At 43.2% G+C, this 18,480-nt stretch overlaps 1 protein-coding gene across 5 annotated transcripts in view; it reads right to left on the bottom strand.

The window, feature by feature from the left end:
• Sh3d19 (SH3 domain containing 19) overlaps window positions 1-18,480 on the bottom strand; it is a 91,253-nt gene that overhangs the window by 16,437 nt on the left and 56,336 nt on the right. For 3 of the 5 annotated variants that reach the window (XM_059265560.1, XM_059265559.1, XM_059265562.1), the window contains exons 9-14: window positions 16,765-16,872; window positions 12,588-12,700; window positions 7,913-7,974; window positions 6,657-6,921; window positions 4,116-4,184; window positions 3,784-3,933 (exon numbers count right to left, since the gene is read on the bottom strand). In XM_059265560.1, the coding sequence (XP_059121543.1) occupies window positions 3,784-3,933; window positions 4,116-4,184; window positions 6,657-6,921; window positions 7,913-7,974; window positions 12,588-12,700; window positions 16,765-16,872 (767 nt within the window). The remainder of the gene's footprint in view (window positions 1-3,783; window positions 3,934-4,115; window positions 4,185-6,656; window positions 6,922-7,912; window positions 7,975-12,587; window positions 12,701-16,764; window positions 16,873-18,480) is intronic. The other 2 variants (XM_059265561.1, XM_059265563.1) reach the window with 1 other exon arrangement.

Below are 18,480 nucleotides of genomic sequence, written 5' to 3'. Positions count from 1 at the left end.
CTGCTGCTGGTATGTGAACCAGGCTGGCCTCAAACTCATAGAGATCCTCCTGCCTCTGCCTCCCTAGTGCTGGGATTAAAGGTATGCACCACCTCCTGTTTATTTTGTTTCTTGAGACAGGAGGGTCTTGCTATACACCCCAGGTAGTTCTGGGACTCACTATGTAGACTAACATGGTTTCAAATTCATGATGCTCCTGCCTCAACATCCCGAGTGCTGGAACTATGGGTGTGTGTCACCACACCTGGCTTCTTAGCCTCTTTACATGAAGAAACAGGCTTATCAATGACATCATCACCATCACCATCATCAAATCCAGTTAAAGGGTGTAGCTTACTTTCCTGGGGTTCAAGCTCAGGGCCTTACTCACAGGCAAGGAAGCATTCCACCCTAAACCCTTGGGGGATGTTACTTAAAATCCTTCTGGAAGGAATGGCCCACTCTTCCCACCCTGCAGCATTTCTGTCAGATCTTTCCTGAATCCATCTGCTCTTTTAACCAAAATGCACCACCGTAGCAAAGTGTCTATTCTTAACACAGGTAAGCAGAGCTGTGACTCAGGTTGAGACAGTTATGGCTGATGCAGCTTTTTCACATCAGCTTACCAAAGCAACACAACATCTTCTTAGCTCCTGCTCATTGCTTTTGTTTAAACAATGAGCAACATGGGAGTTTCGGTAACTGTGAGCTATTTTAGATCTCCAGTGGCCATTTATGTAATTAATTGTGTATGTGTGATTTTTTTCTCCAAGAGAGGGTTTCTCGGTGTAGCCCTGGCTGTCCTGAACTCACTTTATAGACCAGGCTGGCCTCGAACTCAGAGATCCACCTGCCTCTGCCTCCTGAGTGCTGGGATTAAAGGTGTGTGCCACTACTGCCTGGAGTGTGTGTGTGTGTGTGTGTGTGTGTGTGTGTGTGTGTGTGTATGTGTGTGTGATTTATATTTGTTCTTGATTTACATCTGCAGGAAAAGGAATGACTATTCCATCAACAGTATTAGGCTGGATGGCTACTGACTTGGAAAAAGTGAAGTCAGAGATCTACCTTAAATATAACATGAACATGAATCTCCAAATGGACCAAAGGTCTAAATATACTCAAGAGAGAGCGTTGAGAAGATAATTTGAGCCTCCAGTTAGTTTCCTTTTTCAAGCCTTCAGTGATGAACAATGAGACTGATCAGGAGGAACAGGCTAGACAGGGTTGGCCACAAGGGAGCAGTACAGCCCAGATGCTGCTACCAGGGTGCATAGATGGTAGGTCAATCTAAGAGAGTTCAAAGGTCTTTCTACATCATGGCTAAGGAAATGATATTAAACAATAAGAATAGCTAATACCATTGCTCACTTATGGTGCTCCAATCACTGTAATAAATACCTTGTATGCATTAACATTGGCTCACTTGTTAAATGTCTGAGATACAATTTACACAAAATAAAATTTATCCATTTAGAATGTATGTGATTTTAGAACATTCATAGAATTGTGCAACTGTCATTGAAGTCTATGTTTAGAGCATTTTTATAATCTCTCTTCCCCACAGAACCTATGTGTGGGCTAAAGTTATGGTTTAAGTTTTAATTACTGTGCTTAAGAGATCTCCAAAACAAAAAATGCCTCTAACCTGTAAGCCTCACTTACCCTAGGACAGACAATTTCCTGGACTGCTGGGGGCTGTTGTTTATGTAAGATATGAAGAAGCCACATGTGTTGGCTTCTGTAAACAAGCTTGGTAGTGAGAGGTACGCAGGCAGGAAGTACATCAGGATGGATGCCTATCCCCGATTGGGCGAAGGCAGGAAGTATGTAGCCTTGTGGCTTTTGACTTTATAAACCTCTGACTAATGGAATTCATGGCCATTCTCTGGGAATCCTGGGTGGATCTGGCCAGTATTTAATAAAGCTTGCTTCAAATTTGGCTTAAAAGTTGTGGTAGTGGTCTTCTCCTTCTCACCTGGTGGGATTAACACCTACCCTCTGGCAGTTACTCCTCTACCCTCCCCTCAGCCCTAGGCAAATGCTAACCTACTTCCTGTCCTTATGGCTGTACCTTTTCTGGGTTTCTATACAATATGTCAACTCCAAAAACAACTTTGTTGGGCATTACCACACTTACTTCACTTATAAAAAACCAAAACAACAACAACAAAAATTGTTAGCCCAGTCTGTGACCCCCGAGTGGAGAAGGGAACTGAAGCCACGCACGTGGTGGTAATCCTTTACTTTCTCTGTGACCAATCCTTTGGATTCAACCTTAATTGATAAATTTATTAACTCCTGTTTACCAGGTTAGGGGAAAGTATAACACAGTTTGGGACCTCCTTCTTCCCCACTGAAGGTGGTGCTGGGTCGGACACCTGCACTTGGAAGTTAAGTGCTGGACAAGGGGCCACCCACACTTTATTATCTAAGAACCGTAACAATCCCTACGAACCCAAAAGCCTAAAGAATGGTTCATTTCATTTCACCAACAGAGATAAGACAATGGCCCCTGGAGGACAGAGACTAATGGGCGATGCTCAGAGTGGGGAACTTTGGACTGTTACAACTTTGGATTTCTAAGTTTGAAAAATAGATGTAAAAGGATAGATTTCTGGCAGCCTGACTCCTGCCATCACCAACGGCACACTCACACTCGGAGAGAGAAAGGGCGGCTGTGACAGATGGATGATGCTGGACCCAAACAGAGAAAACTGGGAAAGAGGATTTTTTTCCTGTGTGAACTAGTTAGATTTTTCACATGCCAGCTGCACTAGCTGAAGACATTTCTTCTCCTTAAAATGAGACATTTTAGTTTCTTAGGAAAACTTGAAAAGATAAACTGCCTTCCAAGGAAAACTTGAAAAGAATAAACTGCCTTCCAAGAAGGAGGAAGTAGCCTAGATTAGGAAGTCTAGGGTGAATAACGAACTAAGATCTTTACTTGAGTTGAATGACTGGTGTATCTTTCTTATATGTTACCTTGAACAACAAACAGTGAAAACTGAACTGGTCAGTTAAACTCTTCTAGAACTACAGCCGGAGCTGGGGGGGGGGGGTAGCTCAGAAGCAAGACCTAGCCTCTCCCAGACCCAGCTCAGTCGCCTGCAGTGCTAAACAAACCCTCTCCAGGAATCTCCACATCTTATATCAGCCTCCACAAATCTGTTGTTAGTCCTAAATCATGACATGAGATGCTGGATTATACTTCACTATTTAATGAATTTATTACATCAGAGAAACAAGGTTTACATTAAGCTCCCCATCTCCAGTCTCTTGTCACGAAGGCTGGCCTTGACCTCTGCTGTTCATCCAAGGATGATCTTGGACTTCCGATCCCCCTAGCCTCCACCTCCTATGCGCTAGAGTGCCGGGGGGGGAACACCCACCACACCCTGTTAGACTAAGCTTGCATTTTAAAGGACTCTTTGTTGTCAGATTAAACATTTACAGGGTTCCTTTCAAAATAATTGACTCATTCTGCTAGAGAACCAACCTCGGGTTTGGTAAACAGGCTCAAGTTATCTAACAGAGTAAATCACTTTCTCAGTTGAAAATCCACGAGCGAGTGTCCTAGCTCCCACAAGCCACCACAACACGAAGAGGGCAGGCAGAAGATGCGGTAGTCTGTGCCAACGTGATTAGAGTCATTTACTCCAAAACTGGAGCCAACTGCTACTGTTTTTTCCACCCTGGTTAAAACAATGCTGCTAATAAAAGAACCCTGGGGAGGGAAGGCCATAATTAATAGCTCTGTGGCGGTGCCGCCACGTGTGTGACATGAAGGCTGTACAACGGCCACACCTCACGTACGTTAGGTCTGCTTCTCGGCCGCTCCTCCAGGGGAGTGATGATTCTCATCTGGGACGGGTGAACTCTGCCAGTGCCTTCTCCCCGTTGGCATTCCAAGTAATTATTTTCTGCCTGCTTCAGGATCACAAGGACGTCCCCGCGCTGTAAGACACAACACCACTCTCTGAAGCAATTATTATTTAATAAAACATTATTGCTTTTCCACATTTTAATCTTTGGAGCCTAAAGCATTTAATAACGTGTAATAGCAGGAACAGAGGGCAGGGATTTTAAAAATTTTTTTTTTTAAAGAATCAGCCAGTAAAGAAAGAGCTTGACTTTACCTTACAAGAGAGTTCCGTGGGGCTTTGGGAGACAATGTCTTCATTGGCAATTCCGTGAGGCACAGACAGCTTAAATGTAAACCGTAAGAGAATTATTCGAAATCCCAAACCCTCACCTGCTGCTGATCACTTAGGACTCGGCATGTGTGCCTCTTCAAAGGGTGAGCAGGCTTCGCGCCCTGGATCCAGTGGGGCCAGCATTTCTCCTGGATACTAAAGTTCTGAGGAGGTGGAGTTGAGCCCACAGGATCACAAGGGGTGAATGTAGGCCTCAAGTTCTCTCGGGAACTCTCCATTTGCCTTGTCGTCTCCCTGGTAGCCGGTCAGTCTGCTTGAAGCCCAGCCACTTCCTATTCCCTCAGCAGTCTGGTCTTACAGTGGTTTCTATACATGGGCCCCAGGGCCAAAGGGCTCTGTTCCTGCCTTGGTAAATTCTAGCTGATGAATATGTGACAGTACTGTATAATACACACTTAAAACACGGAGAAGGAGGTGGCTTGGGTCCCTGGATCACCCAAGAGCAAACACACAGAGTGCAAGGAGATGGCCATGTAAGGCTGGACTGAGTAATGTCATTTCCCTCACATCTCCACAGCACCCAGGGCTCCCAAGGCACACAGATTTCCAATTGTAATTTAATGGTAGTGTAGCCATGGGGGGTGGGGGTCGGGAAATGGATTTAAGGATGTATTTTATAATGAGACACATCACTTAAATAGCCCATCATTTTGATGCATTGATTTCTTTGACTTCTGTAAATGTTTTGACATTATGCAGCTATATAAAGAACCCCAAGTGAAACCTGGTTCCCCTTGAGTAAACATCCTCGGCATAGAGTGACCAAAGCAAATAGAGGTCTTACCACTAGTTAACACCGACTCGGTGCCAATTGTTTCATGTTCAAATCCTGGTTTTACTGCTAGCTGGCTTAAATCAGTAACGTGGTCTCATTTTCCTTATTTGTAGAATGGGGATAATAACAGTATCTAATCTACAAGGTTAGTTTTAGTGCCTAGCTGACAATTAGTTCTCAATACATACCAATTACTATTCTACTTTATTTATTAAGTAGTTTATCCCAAAGACTATCCCTTAGGTTTGGGGAGTTAAAGTTCCATTAGTTTATACTTCATCTTAGCTGAGAGAGGGTGGGGTGGGGGTGGGGGACAACGACAATGGATTTCATCAATTTAAATGACTGTGAATATATTATCTCTTTTTATCTGTTTATTCTCTTCTCAAAATCTGAATTAGCTTAAAGTAAAAAACCCTTTCTGGCTTGATGGAAGTTTAGAACAGGATAAAATGACTAGCTACTGTTAAAAGCAGCACTGCCATACTATTATTTTAAAAATGCAAACAATCCTCCCCCCACTTATAAGCTAATTTACTTATTTTTCTGGTTGACCTGACCATAGAAAGCAAATCAACTCTGTTTTTCATTTGTGGGAAATGCAGGCAAAAGTCATCTGATGAAAAAAAAAAAAAATCCAAAGAGAACAAAATTAATACTCAACTATCTCAATTACTGATAAGAACTTTTAACTAGTAGCTACTAAATGGGCCATGATAATTATGCTTACAAAATGGGGGAAAAAACTGCAAGAAAGTCCATTGATCTTAATAAAAACTTAATTTCTACTTCATTCAAACGCTACTCATTTAGTGGGCAAAGCAGCTGTAAAGTACCAACTATAGCAGGAGATGAACCCTAGCATCTGCCACCCACTCCCATGGCAGATTCCCTACTGTGTCAGTGACTTATACCCCCATCTGCCTGCTTTCCCTTTGGGTGTTCCTCCTAATACTGACACCCTGTCTTGAAAACCCAGGGTTTTTTTTTTTTTTTTTTTAAAGAACTATTTGTTTTATGTGTATGAGTATTTTTGTTTGTTTGTTTGTTTGTTTGTTTGTTTGTTTTTTTCAAGACAGGGTTTCTCTGTGTAGCTTTGCGCCTTTCCTGGATCTCGCTCTGTAGATCAGGCTGGCCTCGAACTCACAGAGATCCGCCTGCCTCTGCCTCCCAAGTGCTGGGACTAAAGGCGTGCACCACCACCGCCTGGCGGTGTATGAGTATTTTGCGCGCATGTATGTCTGTGTATCATGTGTGTCCTGGAACTTGAGTTACGGATGGCTGTGACTTGCTATGTAGGTGCTGAGAATCGAACTGGGATCTTCTGCAAGAACAAGTGCCCTAAACCTCGGAGCCATCTCCCCTGAAAACTGAGGTTTTGTGGCAGCCTAAAGCTTGCTGTGTCAAGGGCCAACTCCACACTTGCTTTTACTGATTTTCCTAAGGATTACAGGTCTTACTTATCCTAGGACACCCCCTACCCCCCTTTTGTTTTTGTTTTTGTTTTTCTAGACAGAGTTGCTCTGTGCAGCCCTGGCTGTCCTAGAACTCGCTCTGTAGACCGGAGATCTACACCTCTGTAGATCAACTCCCTCTGCCTCCTGATTGCTACGACTAAAGGTGTGCAGTACTACCACTCGGCTAGAGTAAACCCCTCAAGCACCAACATTTTTAAATTCCAGGCTTACCATGTATTTCCTGTAGAGAGGGTGTCCTGGTTTGGGACGAGGGGGTAGCACCGGATCTTGGTTTTTAAAGACCTGACTCTTGGCTTTTGAAAGTCCAGGGGCCAAGGGACTTTGCTTTTTCTGAAGATCCATGTCGGAAGAAGACCGATTAAAAAGCAAATTTTTACTTGATGATTTGGTTGCAGAAAGTTTAGGGGGAGGTGGTCTCTCAGGGGCGCCTTTGGGAGGAGGCTTCCAAACTGGAATGACTTTTCCATGTACAGGTCTGAAAGGCCAGGGGGAGCCAGGAGTCAGCATCTTGATCTCATGGAGGTTCTGTCTACCCTTCCTTACACACACACACACACACACACACACACACACACACACAGAGCCTGGCACAGACGTGAAGAGCTTGAGCTTTTTGGCTAGTGGGATACAATTTACTGAAAGCTGCAGGGTATGCTATTTTTGAGCAAATGACTCTTGCATTAAACATTATATTAGAGGAAATGCCACAATGTTCCAGCTTCCTTTTAGCTTGCACTAGAGATTCATTAGCTCAAGACAAACAAGCGTTTACTGTCATGAGTTCTCTAAGGCCCCAACTGCTCCTAAACACACCGACCATTTCAGGAAGCTAAGTACTTTCTACCACAGTCTGAGACAAAAGCTTATGCATATGATGATATCAGGTATATGTGCTTGGGTCCTCTGCATAATTAGAAAAGGAACATCAAAACCCCCTAATGCTCACATTATAGGCGTTACTATTAAAACTCTTAATTTAGATTAGCATAAAGGAAGCTCTGAAAATGGAACAGGACAGCAACTACTTCGAAAACCTTTTTCCTAATCTCTAAATGGAAATAAATTTCAACACGGCAATGCCTTCTGAAAGCGCAACAGCCTTTGGCTCGAATACCTCTAGAGCTGGGGACAGGCCACCTCTGCGTTCCTCCTAACAGGAGGCTGTTTGTGAGCAGACTCCAGCAGAGGAACTGTTTCAGTTTGGAAAGTTGTCTTGTTTACTTGGAAACAGTATCAGACTCATGCTTGTGCTCTGTAGGGTTTTGGACCTTGTTGAAAGAAGAGAAGATGAGAGAGCCCCACAACCTGCTGTCACAAGCAGACTGAGGGCTGGTGGCCTGGGCAGACTCCTGAGTTTCTCTCCAAGGCAAGCCCTAAGGCTCACAGCCCTGCCTCTGGACGACAGAGAGCAAGAGCCAGCTCTCCAAGGCATGTGATTCCCTCCAACTTTCCCGTATTTTACCTACCTTGGTGGTAACCTGGGGGGTCCTTGTCCCAAGCCTCCTGATTCACTGGCTTGCTCCGGTTCCTATAAATGTCACAGAAAGCTTTTTTAGTTAAGACTAACCTAAAACAAGAGTTTGCAAGAGGAACTGGGGTCCATTTTTTTGGTGAGTCTCTAAGTAGAAAAGCTGAGAAATTATGAAAAATAGCTGAGAAGAACTCAGTATTATACACATACATACATACATACATACATACATACATACATTCATACATACATATATACATACACATGTTATTTTTATTTATTTATTTTTGAGACAGGGTCTCACTATGTAGCCCTTGCTGGCTTGGAACTACGTAGACCAGGCTGGCCTCGAACTCACAGAGATCCCACCTGTCTCTGTCTCTAGAGTGCTGGGATTAAAGGTGTGCACTACCATGCTAAACCCATGAAGCAATATTTTAAAAAAGACTTTTTTATGTGTATGCCTGTTTTGCCTACACGTATGTCTGTGCACCACACGTGTGCCTGGGTCCCTTAGGGGACAGAAGAGAGGGTCGGTGCCCTAGATGGTGGTTTTCTCCTTTCCTGCTAGAGTTTGCTTCAATTTTCATACAGGGCATTTATTCATCTCAATTATGGTAGAAAACCAATGGTCCTGACTTTGACCCGTAGAGAGTGAAGGGGGTGGTTGTTTTGCTTTGGATAGTCAAGCCTTCTCTCCTTGCCAGATAGCTTCAAAACAAGCTGTGGGTTTTGAACTAAAGAAGCTGAGGATGTTAATTTAAAAAAAAAAAAAAAGAAAAAGAAAAAGAAAAAGAAACTTAAGGCATGGCCTGAAAGGAAGACACTCGAGAAGACAGAAGGGCAGGGGAGAAGGGGGTTTTACCAGACAGCAGGTGGGCTGCACGGGCTGACAGGGGCTTTGTGGGGAAGGGTTAAAGGAGGACTGGAGAAACCAAGACAGCTCCAGCTGGGCTCTGCAGCCTAGGGACAGACAAGAGGATTCAGAAGTGGGGGAACAGATAGAGAGGGGCTCCGCTCTTCTGCTTCAATTTTCAGAAAAAAAACCACTTTTTCATTTTTTAAGCATTTGTTTTTGTGTTATGTGTATGGGTACTTTGCCTGCATGTATGTCTGTGCATCACGTGTGTGCCTGGTTCCCACAGAGGCCAGAAGAGGGCATTAGACAGTTGTGAGCCGCCATGTGGGTGCTGGGAATGGAACCCAGGTCTTCTGGAAAAGCAGCGGTGCTCTTAACTACTGAGCCATCTCTCCAGCCCCCAGAACATGTTTTTGAGGATTGGGAAATCATTCTTCTGTTGAATGAGAAACAAAAAGATCTTGAAGCCCACACAGGGCTTTATCTTTTGGAAAAGTCCTTACTAAATTGTTCTTAAAATTGAAAGACTTCACTACCAAGACCAACTTTCTCTTTTCTACTTTTTAAGATCCCTAACACCCACCCATGAAATACTGCCTCTCAGACTTTCAGGGGGACATTTCTAGCCCTTTAAAATTACATTGCATTAAGAATTATTTAGTTATTGCTTAGGAATCTTTGGGCAAATCTAAACTGTTTCCTTCATGTAACAAATGAGTGAAAACTCCTTTCCACGATGGTTAAGCTCATGCTATTTGTAACATTCCCTTAAATACCAAGTGATTAATCGCCAATAACTATGATAATTTAAACATGCTTCGATGTTTCAAAAGCTCATTTTTTAAAAAACAAATTAAGCTTGCCCTTAAAACTTGGTTTCACTAATGAGTTCAGTTAATGTAGTGAAGCGAGCCTCCAGCTCATAAACCCTGCAATATTCCAGAATATAACCCACACCTTATAAATACGCTGCTGCCTGTAATTCTTCCTGACAATATCACTATGATAAAATCATGTCTTTCCTTGGTCACCTTTAAAATTAAAGCAAACAAACTTTAGCAGGGAAGGAGAATTTTGTTGATTTTTCTCAAAATTAGTTGTGGGAGATGCCTTAATAATGAAAGGAAATTGAAGCAAAAAATACTAACATGTAACTTTGATATGGAAAGGTATCTATCAAATGGCGTATACCAAATATTAGCTGCAGTCTCGTGGGCTGAGGATTTCTTGATTCTCTCATTTGTTTTCAGCAAAGCTTGACCCCAACTGGGCTACATCCCAACCCAGTGATGGTATGTTTGCGGAAAATTTCAAGTATCTTTTTGATCTCGCACTTTTGACAGACTTTAAGCTGGAACAAGAAAGGCACATCCCGGAAGGCATGGACACCCTCCCTCCGACATGGAGAAGAGGTGGCCTCTACTGCTGCAGCAGTGTTTGCTCAGCCTGGGTTGGTGCCCAGGTTCTGCCAACAGTCCTACTGATTGGAGACGCCCCCCTCTCCGGCATTCTGCACATGCCGTGAAGCCTGTTTGTATCGTTTTAGGTCTTTCTAGCTCTGAGATCCTGGAACTCTGGCGTCTGACAGGCTGGCTGAGGTCCTGGCAGAGGCGTTTCCTGCCTGTAGCATCTCTATAGACGCCATCTTTTCATAGTCAAATCATACTCTAATTTTAGAAAAATTCTGGTTTTTTTTTTTTTTCCCCCTCTCTTTTCCTTTTTGAGATGGGATCTTGCTGTACAGCTTGGATGGGAACAGAACTCACAATTCTCCTGTCTTAGCCTCTCCAAGTGCTAGGGTAACAGGTTAGTGTCATCATACCCAGGGATTCCAAGGTTTCTGTGGCATTTAAAAAAGGTAGGTATTTCTCCTTCTCTCAAGACCACATGTGTATCATCACATTTGTGCTGGGATTGTGGAAGAACTGGCCTAGGTATGTTTTGCAGGAGTTGACACCGCTTCTTAGAGCAGAGTTTAGAATCAGCTTGCCTCAGGCACATACACTTCTGTGCTATGTGCTTGGATTCAGACATGAATCACGCAGGTTTCCTGACTTTGCTGTAGAGTTGGGATCTTCTTTAGGGATGCTTTGGGACAGGCGAGAACACACACAGCTCCAGTGGCTCCCGACAGGACCCTAGGGTCCATCATTTAAGTGATGGAAGTGGTTTGGCAACTGCAGCCACCAGTTCTGATGAAAAGTCCCCTAGCGCTCTGTAAGTTAGGAGCAATAGCAGATGAGTTTTGTCCAGGGGCCAGCTTTTGTAAAAAGGGACAGTTAGTAAAGACTGTCTACCCTCTTGGTCTGTGACACTGGCGCTTTTTTTGCTTTGTTTTTGAGACAGGGTTTCTCTGTGTAGCCCTGGCTGTCCTGGAACTCCCTCTCTCTAGACCAGGCTGGCCTTGAACTCAAAGATCCTCTGACCTCTGTTTCCTGAGTGCTGGGATTAAAGGTGTGTGGCACGACAGCCCGGTGACACTGTCACTTTCTAGAGGTCTTCCCCTTTACCCCTAGTCCTTACGGCCTCTGGTCTAAATAAACTCAGTAATTACAATTCTCAAAACAAAATTTTCAGGCATGTGATTGACCTTAGTCTCCAGAAATCGACACTTGGTCTGCACGGATGAGCACGGACTGGCTGTGACTCCCTCTGGGATGGATGCAGGGAAGGATTTCCACCATGTTCATGTGAGGCAGAGATGTAGTGTCAACCCAGGAGCTCTCTGGGTGGTGTTAGTTTATCCTAACTTGTTTACTTGTAAATGTAGATGTTGCCCTTGGACTGCAGGACACCATAGGTGCTAGTCTTAGTGTTCCCACAGCTCTGTTGTTCACAGAGCCCCTCACACTGGAGAGTGTGAACCTCTCAGGAGAGTGGAATCTGAGGTCTTTGTGAGCAACTGTCTTCCATAGGAGTTTGGGGTTACAGTATGGCAGGGGCCCTACTATCTGCTGTTGGGTATTCTTGGCCCAGTATTAATAAAAATTTATTATCAAGTACTTTGAAGATACAAGTGATCACTAAATTTTAATTCATTCTACAGGAAATCTCATTAACTTGGTATTGGCTAATTTAATTTAATGTCTTTTTCAAAGAAATTTCTCTTCACTAGAAGATTGGATGGGTTGCTTGTGTGATGAGCACAGTTAATGCACAGGGTAGAACTATTATAAAAACTGAACTGAATTGGTTTCAAGACTTTAAGAATTGATTTCTCTTGAAACAAGCCATAAAGATTGCCCATAAGGAAGAAATTTTTTAAAATGCACGAGGGAAGAGTATTAAGGTTGAAATTTAAAATACATATATAAAAGGTCCTAGGTATGTTAACAAATATATAGCAAAACATTGTATTTTAATTAAAAACAATCTTAAATTTCAGAATAAAAATTCTTAGGGTAGTTATCTTAAATTATTATCATTATTATTATTTTTAATAAAAATAGATTTGAGTGTTTTAAACAAAAACTAACAATTTGACTAAATATTTCTACAAATATTAAAGTTTTTTGGAAGTTTTAATAACCTCCTCATTATTATTATAGTATCATATAAAAGACAGTGTCATTGTATCGGTACAGAAGAAATTACTTTATAATGAAGTACAATGAATGAACCCAATCCTTCTATATGGACTTGTAAAATATTGAATATAACACTAAGTAAGTACATGAGGTTTAGCAATTGGGTTCTAATAAAATATTTCTAAAAATATAACCAACGGTAAAATAATTTAAACAGCAACTGAAGATTTAGAATGGGTTCAGAACTCTGCCTTTAAGCCTAACAAGCTCTCAGGACCACTTACTGGGTTTCTAGTTCTGTCTGAGTTACCGAACTTTCCAGACACTGTACTGTAAGTATTTCCAACAGGCTTTTCGGCAGGAAGAGGAGGTGGGCTTTGTGGATCCTCGTGTAAACCTGGGGAAAAGAGAGAAGACAGACGTCACCAGCAATGGCTAGTCCAGGAACCCATCGATGACCCGAACGTAGCTGGGCTCCTTAGGAAAACGGCCGGCAGGAGAGAGCCACACCCAGCACTAGACAGCTAAGTAATGACAAACAGCCCTCTGCAGACTTCAGAAAATCGATGAATGAGCTAAACATGTTACATGTTACAACAGAGGGAAAGCACTGCTAAGAATGATGTGTCAGGCATTCACTCGGGCATTCCGATCCTCACCCCTGTATTCGATTCGTCTGGTCAACAAGTAGTAGCCAGTAACTACATGTGGCCATTTAGATTTAAATCTTACTTAAAGTGAAACCAAGTTAAAGTTTTTGTTCTTTAGTTGTGCTAGGCACATTTCCAGCACCCAGCACCCACTGGGGCACAGAGGCTACCATGGTGGCTAGCACAGATACAGCATTAGCAGAGGGCATCATACTAGACAATATGCTACCTATTTTACTGAAGCTGAAATTAAGAAAACTGTAAGTGAGCTATTTAATTTATTAATGTCAGTAATTGTCAGGTTTGTTCATTTGAACCCAAAGCCTGTGCTCATTTTAGTAAGACATGGTCCTTAATAGGTGGAGTACCCAACCTTTCCCCATCCACAAATAATTAAATGCTTCTGATAATTCAGGTTAATGACCATAATTAGCCTCAATTACAGAAACAATACCTTTAAATACAAACCATACATTTAGCTCAGTAATACTTACTCCCAACTTACTTTAAAGAGAGAAAATAGAGATGATTAGATTTAATTATTGCCTGATAATTAAAATATGTGTGGAGGAATACCTCATGAGGGGATGGTTGAAACACAGTGCAGGAGGCTAAAGCCATCTTTCCACTGTCTAGTGTAACCATTAAAAGTATATGGGGATTCTCATTTGTTCAGATTTCCAGCTCCAATGAAAAACCGCTACCAAGAGGATGTCAGGTTCCTGTTTTATCCGCAGACAGGAAAACATTCTCAAAAGGAAAACAATGATTTAAGATGGGCAAGTGTTTGTAGTGAGAGTCTGTGCTGCTCTGGGAATCAAGACACTCAGGATCATCCACATCAGTCACCTTCTGCAGGCCTCCCTCTGTGGCAGATCCTCATCCTCACAAGAAATGAACCACGTTATTTAAGAGTTTACTGTAGCCCTAAGCAAGTGAGCTGGACGCTTCCTTGCAGGAAGGGCACTGGGAGAATCTGGCATGGGAGCGATGGGCTTCAGAGATACAGTTCCAATTTGAATCCACCAGTAAAGGTATCTGGCAAAGGCCTGAAGGAACGTGTGTACCCTGTGGAGGATCTGAGGAGAAACAGGTTCCAGGGGAAGGAGATGACAGAGTCCAAGACTATAAAGAGCCTTGCACCACAAAGCTGTTCATTTCTTCCCATTCCAAATTTTTTAGACACCAGAAATCATGGTCTTTCCCCTGTACTGTATACATACATTGGTTAAAATTGTACCAACAGGGGCTGGAGATTGGCTCAGTGATCTTCCAGAGGACCTAGGTCTGATTCCCAGCACCCACATGGCAGCTCACAGTCATCCCTCACTCCAGTTCCAGGGGACCTGACATCTTGTTCTGATCTCCTCAAGTACTGTATGCACACGGTACACAGACACACATGCTGGCAAAACACCCACGAAAAAACACACTAACAATTTAAAAAAATGTACTAATAGAATTCCAGGGCATTGATTTGTGCTGGAACTAACTCGTTGGAAGCTATTTTGGCAAGTCAATTCTTGTACACCCAGCAGGGCAGATTCACCTTCTTAACAGTTCCTGGGGGCTTTGTTTGGGAAATAATTTAAGACGGTTTCTTAGCTTATCCTTTCATGAGAGTTATTAACCCAATTTAAGAGAAGTAAACAGTAGGCCTGCCACTGCTCGCCCTTAGGAATGCCTGCTCATGAGCTCTGCTGTTAGCTGGCACTCAGAGCTTGGACTGTAAGATGGGACCAACCACCTCCCCCCTCCCCCTGAAACAGGGTTTCTTTGTATAACAGCCCTGGCTGTCCTGGATCTCACTCTGTAGACCAGGCTGGCCTCAAACTCACAGAGATCTGCCTGCCTCTGCCTCCCGAGTGCAGGGCTTCAAGTGGGACCATCCTTAGAATTAAGAAATCACAAGAATCTGGCTCACATTTGTCACTTTCTTTCCTTCCAGACATCTGGAATTTTAGAATCTGTCAGTTTCTAATGGTGGCTATGTAACCAGCCTCAGTCACAGGAGTGGACAGAGCATCAGCATGGCAGGAAGCTTCCCTACTTAACAACATTCTGTGTCTTAACTCATTGTAGGGCGACTGGAGGATGCCTGTGTGGTGTGACTTCACTAGGATTCCTGGAAGCTTATGCCGGTTTCTGTCACATCGTACCCCATTTGCCTTTCCTCTGGGTGGATTCGGTCTCATTTACTTCTGCAGTAATAAATCATAACCATGAATACTGCGTTCTTTGAGGAGTCCTAATGATTCATCTGACTTGGAGGTGGTCTTGGGGGCATGGGCATTAGAGAGTAGAGCTCAGTGTAAACCATGAGAGAAGGCCGGATTCCATCCTTAGAAAGTCAAAAAAAGGTCAACCTAGAACCCACATGAGGTCCCTATAATACTCATGACCTTTATATTTTACTATTGCCTGTTAAATCAGAATACAATTATAAGGTAATAGCAAAGAGGCAAATAACCCAATGAGCTATAATTTTACTCCTTTCTGACTATATCACACCGTCAAAAGCGACTATACCACTCTTTCCTTAATTAACACTACGATATAACCTTCAAAGGAGCAAGAGCTGCTGGAATTTCGGAGCCTTGACTTTCTCCTCATTTTTCACGGCAACTCAGTTCCACTTCTTGCTACTGGCTGAGTGCTATCGGTTAATAACAAAACCACCAAGAGATCAAAACCAACGTGATGCTTCTCCGTAGTATTTCAGAGAAAAGCCAGTCCCCTAATTTCAAGTGTATGCTCCCGCACACTCTCGGGGCGCTGCAGCCTTGGACACATCGTACCCCACATGCCTGTGCTAGGAGGAATCTACCTCCCGTCAGACAAAGGCAATGGCGTCTAGGGGCCACGCAGAAGCGCTGCAGGCAGGAAGGAAACCAGAGTCTCCTGGAAAGCTGAGTGAGGATTTCGAGCAATGCTGGGGACTGCTCAAGAACCTACAGCTCTAGAACCTACAGCTCTAGAACCTACAGCTCTAGAACCCACAGATTTTTTTTCTTTCTTTTTTTCTTAGTGTCTCTTTATAGCTCAGGCCGGCCTCAAACTCACTGTGTAGCCAAAGATGACCTTGAACTCCTGATCCTCTTGCCTTCACCTTCTCAGTGCTAGGATTACAGATGTGTACCATCTCTCCCAGTTTTATACACTTCCAGGAACTGAACCCAGGGCTCCCGGCATGCTAAGTAAGCACTCTACCAATAGAATCACATCTCCAACCCTAAACATGAAATTTCTTTTTGAAGTAGGTACAAAATTTCACTTACTGTATGACAGAAAAAAAAAAATCAACTAAGGAAGTACACAAAAAAATCTAGTGTTATACCAATTTAAAAATGATATTTACTTTGCAATGTAGTCCTCCTAAGAAGTACAATTGTTACATGTTCCTAAAGCCTTTGGGTACGGTTCTTTGCACAATTCACGCATCGCCGTGTGTAGATTGAGCTGACTGGACAATACACCCATCACAGACATATGTAACCTCATTTGCTTTAGATTCAACGTTTCCCCACCCGTCTTTGCCAGAGGCACTGACGATATGGAATACTATGCCTGTTCTCAGGGCCACGCTCTCCTATGCCCTTTGTCTAAAATCAATCTTAAAGAAAAAGAGAATACAAATTTACGGTGAGAACTCTCCAAAGAACCGCGAGAGAACACCTTGCTCCGGGATGTCCATGACCGTGAGTAACAAACTGCAGGTTATACATAATTTCAAAAGCAGACATTGATAAGTTCATTCGGATTTCTCCTAGGCTCTTGGAGGAGTAAATTAGGAAGACAGAGAAGAGCTTACATTTTTCTGGTTTGGCTGGGATTCGAATTACTGTAGGCTTCCTGGTGGGTGCTGGTGGAACGGCTTTCTCTTTTGTTGGTTCTGTTTTTGTGGGGAGCTGAAAAGGATCTAATGAAAAACATAGTTTATTTTACATGTTTTAGTTAACACGGACTCAAACAAAAAAGCCTCATTCATAATTTAAGAGTCATATTTTTCATGCCCCAGGGAAAACTATTCATGGATAAACAAAATCTCAGTTTGCAGAGACAAAAACAAAGTTGGAGCTCATAAAAGGAAATAATTTAGTACCCTGTAAATAATTCATATGGCTTTTCTTCCTCTCTGATGAGAGAGATCCAGGACAATCCTGAATTATGTAGAAGCTGGCTTTCAGGGGAGTGCAATCATTTCATAAATGTCTGCCTACAAATGAGGGGCAACTGTGACAAGCAGTCTTTCAACACAGCAACACCTCCCAGGCCCCAGGAGGGCTCTCCTCACATCCCTGTGCAAGGCTGCGATATATGCTCACCAGAGGCCCCATCCTCCTCTGCGCACGGCCTGACTAGGAAGGGGCCTAGCTGCTTAGATTTAACTTAGTGAGGCTTTTCTTCCATAATGTGGAAGTAAAAAGGGCTTTATTCCAGAAATAAAATATCTTCCTTCAAATATTTAACTTTGGGGCAAAGATAGATGATTTAGCACTTCTCCATCTTCATTAATTTATTTTAAGTGAATCAGATATGCCTAAGGTAAGTATTTTAAATCAAAACGTAACTATAAACCTTTTTTTTTTAAATGGAAAGGAATGAACTTTAATGTAAATGCTCTTTTTATTATTTTAGAAATTATGTTTATAAAAATGTTGGTATGTGGGTCTGGAGAGATGGCTCAGTGGTTAAGAGTATTTGCTGCTCTTGCGCAGGACCCAAGTTCGGTTCTCAGCACCCCCATTTGGCTTGTACCTAGTTCCAGGGGATCCACTGCCTCTTCTGGCCTCCATGGGTACCAGACACACATGCATGGAGGCACCCCCCCCCCCATATAAATAAATCTTTAAAAAAAGTTTGTAGGTGCATGCATATGTGTATGTGTGCTAGTTCACATGCATGTACACACAAGTACAGAGGCCAGAAGAAGATGCCGGGTGTCCTGCTCTATCATTCTTGTCCCCTTGAGGCAGGCTATTGTACTGAACCTGAAGTTTGCTGCCTTTCAGCTAGGCTGACTGGCCAGTGAGCTCCAGTGGTCTGCTTATCTTTGCCCTACTTTGGCTGGGGCTGCAGATGCACACGCCCACACTTGGACTTTGTGTGGGTGCTGGGGATCCACACTCAAGCCTCATGTTTGTGCAGAAGGCACTCACACCCACTCACATACTCCATCTCCCCAGCTCCTATAAAAATTGTTTTGGAAGACGGGAAACCCAAGGCTTGGGAGGTAGGTCAGGTGGGAAAAGGCCTGTGGTGTAAATATGAGGACCTGCTGCAGTCCCCAGAATCCCTGTAACAAGCTTGGTGCACTGAGGGAGCAGACATGAGGATCCCTGGGGTTGGCTTGCAAGCCAGTACAGCAGGAAAGAGGGTGCCAGGTTCAGTGAGACCCTGTGTAAGAAAAGGCAGAGAGCAACAGAGGAAGGCAGTCCATGTCAGCCTCTGGACTGTGTGGGTGTGTGTAACACAGACACAGACACAGACACACACACACGCACACAGACACACAACACACAGATAC

The sequence above is a fragment of the Peromyscus eremicus genome, chromosome 6 (assembly GCF_949786415.1).
Source record: "Peromyscus eremicus chromosome 6, PerEre_H2_v1, whole genome shotgun sequence".
Classification (NCBI taxonomy): domain Eukaryota; kingdom Metazoa; phylum Chordata; class Mammalia; order Rodentia; family Cricetidae; genus Peromyscus; species Peromyscus eremicus.
The sequence above is the reverse complement of the archived record's forward strand: the minus strand, read 5'-3'. Positions and strand labels throughout refer to the sequence as shown.